Source organism: Prunus mume, linkage group LG1, assembly GCF_029339155.1.
Source record: "Prunus mume cultivar Tortuosa linkage group LG1, ASM2933915v1, whole genome shotgun sequence".
NCBI lineage: Eukaryota > Viridiplantae > Streptophyta > Magnoliopsida > Rosales > Rosaceae > Prunus > Prunus mume.
The window spans coordinates 27808374-27815017 of NC_142698.1; the positions used below are offsets into that span (position 1 = coordinate 27808374).

A 6644-nucleotide genomic window follows, 5' to 3' on the forward strand; every position below is an offset into this window, starting at 1 on the left:
CATTTTCTATTGCCCTTAGCCCAACCTTTTTTTTTCCCTCTGTGCCCTTAGCCTAATTAAGAGGGCCCATTTTAATTCTGGTTCTCCACCTTTTGATCCATCAAGGTTCATCAAGTGCAATTTAATGCAAAATGTATTTAAGAAAGAGTGTTGTCAAACAAACTTTAAAATTAACTGAATACACCACTACCAAAGTATTTATTGAATTACTAATTTACCCTAATATAAAATGATCAAAAAGGATATATGGAATTGTGAAATAAATATAATTTTAATAAGTACACCCCACTCACTATATTCAACCCTAACGTAGAGAAGTTTTCGTATAATTTTAAGGGTCTTTGATGCTTCAATGGCTTAGAGATTCCTTACAAACACAACGAAAGACAAGTATTGGCATTTCTCCATGTACTTAATTCTTCCTGATGTAAAAGATGGGCAGCCATATTTGAATGAAAAAGTTTGTTCCAATCTGACTTCTTAGCTCAACATCATCCACACAATAAAGTTGAAGTGGATGACTTTAAAATCCCAAGGTTTAAACTTTTCTTCTAACTTGGAAGCATCCAAAATTCTCAAGGATTTCAGCAGACTGGTAATGATGCATTTCACTAGTAATTTGAAAGAGATGTTTGAGTTCCCTTCACATAGTTCGAATAAAATCACAAGGATTTACAAGAATCAAGCTTCAAATTGTAGGAGCTCACAAATCTACTCCCACAACAGCTTACGAAATTAAAGATTTTGATGTGAACCTCAAATCTGAAAAGAGGGTACAAATTCATGTAAAAAGAGAAACCTAGTTTAGAATTAGTATAGGTTGTTGTGTGATAAAGTGTATTAGGGTGTACCAGGGTAATTTTTGGTAGTTAAATAGGGTGTACTTTGTTAATTTTACATTTTGATTAAAATATTAGAGTGTACTTAGATCATAGGGTGTACTCAGTTAATTTTAGGGTTCATTTAGCAGCACTTTTTAAGAAAATATCAACATAGTCAAACGACATATGATATGAATTTACAGAAGTTCCCAAAAAGCGATGAAAAAGAAAAGAACTTTACAATATCATTACACAAATCATTTCAGCATAGATTGAACATTATAACTAAAAACCAAATTCCAAATTGAAGACAGTTGTAATTAATCAAGCTACATAACTTGTTGAGGTCAATTAATTTTTTTTTTCATTTTTTTGCAGTTTACACTAACAAAACAGGGAAATTACAGAAAAATGGAATTCCCAGTTTGGGGAAAGGTTTCAGTAATCTAAAATTAGTTTCCTTTCAACAAAGAAGAGGTAGCTGGCCAGTCTCTGTCTGCCCAGGTCTTAATTTGCTCATCTTGAAATGTCACATATTGTGGGGTAGCTTAGCTGTTCAATTTCCCAGCTTAGCTTTGAAGCAACTCTTTCATGGCGTGGGAAATATTCCTAAAAAAAATAAAAAATAAATTTACGCAGGACCAAGTTTAGTCAAATACAGTAGACCAAATAATTTTTCTTAAATTAATATTAACAATTTACAAACAGACAAAATAGAAAGTTGGAAGAAATTTTTTAAAATTTTGTACCTCCATTTTCTTCACTAGCTCCTTAGCAGTAGGGGCAGAAACAATTATGTGTCGCGCGGTTGGACTAATGAAACCTTCTTCAACAGCCTTGTCAATAAACGACAACAACGAGTTATAGAACCCGTCCACATTCAACAATCCCACCTGCACAAGAAGAAGAAAAAAAGGACATTTTTGTTCAATAATATTCCACATTTTTGTTTGATTATCCTATCGCGATGTCGTTTGGTAGTCACAAGACATTACTATTGCTATTCTAATTCGATTGAACTAGTGCGATGTCTCCCTCCATGTTTGATGCTCTCAATAAAAGGTCGGATTCGACTCATCAAATTGGATTCCTTTCCCACTTTCTCATTTCTAGTGGTGACTCGCGAGACTCTATGGGACACGATGTCAAGTTCAAAACTCAGTTAGGTGATGTCTTAGACTGACCCACCAAACGGGACTCATCAAATTGGATAGACATAGTGCTTACAGGCTTATCATGGATTCCCAGCTGGGCCCATGTGATCACTTCAAGAAGTTCTTCAAGAGTCCCATAACCACCTTCAACATATAAAAAAATTAAAATTAATAATAATTATAAAAAATTAAAAAATAGAATCAGATATTCTACTGGCAATAGTCAAGCTTTCATAGTCCAAGGTGAAAGGCAAAATTGGCTAATTTCTTCTTCCTTTAAAGGAAATGGGCTGACCCAAGATGACTGTCCAAGCCTGAACCCACTTGAACTGAAACTTCAGGCCCAAAGTTAGGCCCACAAAATAAAATAAAATTAAAATAATAAAATAAAAGAAGGAAAACTTGTAGGTCCACGGCTGGCTTATCAAAGGACCATTTTGGTAAAAGTGTCATTTTCTTCTTCTTCTTTTTTTTATTTTTTTTATTTTAGTGAATGGGTGGGAGTGGGACAGAACTGCTAGTACAAACCACAGAAAGCGAGAGCTCCTTAGGATGTCTAGTTTTTGGTACAATAGGGTGATGATAAATCAGAAATTAACGAGGGTTATTAATAGGGTTTGAATGGCTACTTTCCGACTATAAGTGTCAGATTCTTAGGCATAGATATTAGGTGTAGTAAAACATTTCAACAATGTCACACTCAACGTAAGAATTCGACTCTCGTTGTCTCATCTTTTACATAAAGCAAAAGAAGAAACAGAAACGAACTATCACAAAAGTTATAGTCACGCATTCTAAATGCTATATGCTTGGGAATAAATAAAATATACCAAAGTGAAGAGAGAAATTTTCTTTTTAGAAATCATTTGTAAAAAGTAGTAGAAAGATGCTTATATAAGGAAGGGCTGGGGAGGCAAATGTTTTTGGCCAAATCTAAATCCCTCCAGGAATGTGGTTGACAAGGCCAAGCAGCTTTCCAGCGTTGACATGACACATGCATAACAGTACCTTTGCAGCTTTCTAATAAGCCTAGACTATACAGTCTTGTATATTCCTGCTAAATCCCACTACTGTCTGTCACCTTCATCTTTTATTGACTTTGTTGAGGAAGAGAGAGAAGAAGGTTAGGATGAAACATTTTTTTAATTGAAAAATATAATTTCAAAACCAACTTCCATATTAAAGACTTAAACAAGGAGAAATGCTCGTGTGAAACGCGATAGACGTAAACCCAGTTATTTGGAACTGCACAGAAAGCAAATGAGACAAGTGGATATGTATGAGTGTGTGTGTGGGGGACCCTTAACAGGGATTTGACAATATATATCTTGACATGGGGAATATTCTTTAGCAAAAATTTTAGTAGGATTTACATATTTTCAAAGGCTCTTTTTAGCTTGGTGTGTATATGTATGCCTTACAATATGGGCCATGTCAACTCAGTTGACTCTGGGAGGGAAATAATTTCTTTAATGTGAGTGCACTTTGAGTAAATCATACATGTCATGTTGTTCCCAATTGAAATTAGTGTGTTAAGGTGTGTGTTTAGTATGAAGTAATATATGCCAAGTTTTGTACCAACCAGGTAGGGCAATAAAGGCATCTGAGTGCTTAGCCATCTCTGCCTTCCTTTGGTGCATGTCTGCTACTGCCTTCACTTCCCCCACTGTTTCTCCAGTTATCTGAAAACGCATCCAATAAACACAAATTGGTACCAAAGGCAGAAAAAAAGCACAAACAGACAGCAACTGAGAGAGAGAGAGAGAGAGAGAGAGAGAGAGAGATTTTTCATAGTGTTGGGTACAGAGAAACAATAATGAGGGGTACACAGTGGTGGGCTCAATCCAAACTCACACCAGGGGCAGGCAAAAAGAAAGAGGAGGAAGATACAAGAAATTACTGGCATAAAAGGTTGATATTTTTTGTTTCATGAGAATCTGAGTTACTACTAGTGGGTGTATAAAGCTAGTAGAGAAGGACAAAAATGTTGAAGGACCTAGACTGGCCATGTGGATTTAGCGATGAATTCAAACAGTTCCACATGTGAAAGCTGAAAATTTGGGGGACCAATCAAATGTGAAGCCAGAGAGCCCAGCTACTTGAATCTTGAATCTTTAAAGAGACATGTGAGAAAACCCAGAATTTTAAGATAACAAAGATAAGGTAGAAATTCATCATTCATGTAAATGTGGCCACCACAAACAAGATGAATAAAGTACTCCATATCTAAAAGAAAGGGAAAAAGAAGTAGATAATGCTCTCTCTCTCTCTCTCTTTCTGTGTCCTTCTCTCCCTAGTTGTATTGTATGGTCATTTTCAGTTTTTGATGTCACATGGAAAATTCTTGGAACAATTTAACATAAACAGAGAACATACCTCTCTAGGCATGAGTGTCTTGGGGATAACTCTGCAGAGACAATAACATGACAAAAATCAGCTTGAGAGACTTGGGATGAAAGCCAAAGTCAATAATAATATCAATGAAGAAAGGCAAGGAGAGAAGTAAGGAGGAATTGAGATACTCACCCAATGACATGTCTACCACCATCATAAACAGCTTGGGAAATCAACCCCATCAAGCCAACACTCCCTCCTCCATAAACCAAATCAATGTTCTTTGAAACCTTTTACAAACCAGACAACAAAGAATACTCAGTAAAGGGAAATATTTCCAACAGGAATCCATTTGAGAGAAAGAGAGAGAGATTCATCCATTAAACTACATTTGGTTGTTCCATGAAAGTGGGAGGAAGGATGAAATGATTTCATTGTTGATTCAAAACCTTCTTTACGTATATATATATATATATATATATATATACACATATGGATATTAGAGACAGAGAAAATCATATGCAGGGGTTTTGGAGACAGAGCAGATATGAAGCAGAGGCTTGAAATTGAGCATTTGAAAATATAAACCAATGATACATACATATATTTATATAGAACAACAATGACGATCAACCTAGTTGAAGTTCAGCTAGATAACCCACAACTCATTTTGCAAATTCACTGGAACATAAAATCAAACACAAAATTCTCAACTGGTTTTGGCTTAAAAACCTACAACTCACAACAGTTCATGCAAAAACAAATGACAAATAACCAGTTCCATAAAAAAACCCAACTTGGAAACTCAAAGAAGAAGTAGAAAAAGTAAAAAAACACAAAAAAAAAAGCCAAACTTCAAATAAACAGAGGTATTATTAGTATAAATAGTATTACCAATTCTTCTCCAAGCTCAATAGCTGCCTCCTTATAACTGCTTTTCTTTCCTGGGCTACTTCCACAGAACACACAAATTCTCTTGAATTTGGATTGCTTCATTTCCTTCTCCATATTATTCTCTCTCTCTCTCTCTCTCTCTCTCTCTCTCTCTAACAGCTTCACAGTTGGGAAGAGGTGTGGTGTGGTTTAATGGGGCTGCGTTTGCACATATATATAACGATACACCATGTAGGCGTATTTTAGCACGCGCAGTTCCATACTGAATAGTCCATGTACACTTTACGGACCACACAGAAAGAGAGAGAGGCGCATTTTATCACCGAGTTGTATCCAATCTATCTTTACCCACCAATCAGAATTAGACTTGAGACTCTCTGTTTTCCTGCGAATTTTAATATATGTGATGTGGTGAAAAAATATTAATAATATGTACTTTTTCTTTTTCTGAAGACGTTTATTAAGAAATTAGCCCCTTACCGACCAAAAATATATATATATTAGCCCCTTGGCATATGCATGAGTTTGTATTAATTGATTTTTTTTCTTCTTCCAATTCACTATTAGGGAAGAAATAATTAGTTTGCTTGTGTCTCATGAAAATAAGACCCACGTTCTCATTCAGTCACACTTTTTAATATTTTCATTAACTGTTGGCATTTTGAATGTTTCATTTTTGAGACCAAATGTTATAGATGAACTCCCTATGTTACACTCGACATGAATAAAATGTTTGCTTTATTATTATTTTTGCAGTTTAGTTTCTCATTACTTATTACTTAGTTATTTATGTCAAGTTCGTGCAAATTCATGTCAAATTTGTACTCATTTGCAGTCAATGTTTTACTTCAAACATGACACAAAACATGGTGTCATGCCAATATTTCATACTAATTTTGTGTCGCAATATCGTGGCATTATCAAAATTTTCACCCCAAGTTAATAGACACCGCACTGCAAGAACGTTATAAAACGTATTGGGGTTAAAAAAAAATTGCTTTTATTTCAGAATAACAATTTTTTTGGGTGTAAACTGGGGCCGAAGCCTTTTTCTGTTTCTTTTTTGGTGAACTGGAGGCCAACTATAAATTTATATAAATGTAATAAATTATATATATATATATGTATAAAAATATATTTACCATATTTTCTATTTAAAAATGTATAAAGGAATATAATTATAAAAACAAGTAATGTAGATCCAATTCCAGTGGTTGTACAATTTAGTCCAAAACTACTTGACACACCATACACATTCATCAGCCACACTATTATCCTTGTGAATTAAGCGCATATATATAGAGAGTTTTTTTTTATCTTAAGAATGTCCTTGTGAGAAAGTGCCATATTCCTTTTAGACTATCCAACAATGTATTTCAATAATCGGAACTATTTATATTTTTGGTTATCCTTCAAGGGTTATCTTCGCAAAAAGAAAAAA

General features: G+C 34.6%; 1 protein-coding gene across 1 annotated transcript; it reads right to left on the minus strand.

Moving 5' to 3' along the window:
* Window positions 1–1233: 1233 nt before the first annotated feature.
* Window positions 1234–5400, minus strand: LOG1 (Putative lysine decarboxylase family protein). The gene is made up of 7 exons (XM_008227702.3): window positions 5204–5400; window positions 4502–4599; window positions 4352–4382; window positions 3558–3657; window positions 2049–2119; window positions 1571–1714; window positions 1234–1430 (listed from the first exon to the last, which is right to left on the minus strand). Exons 1-7 carry the CDS (start codon window positions 5315–5317, stop codon window positions 1338–1340), a joined length of 651 nt encoding a protein of 216 aa, XP_008225924.1. The 5' UTR covers window positions 5318–5400; the 3' UTR covers window positions 1234–1337.
* Window positions 5401–6644: the final 1244 nt, after the last annotated feature.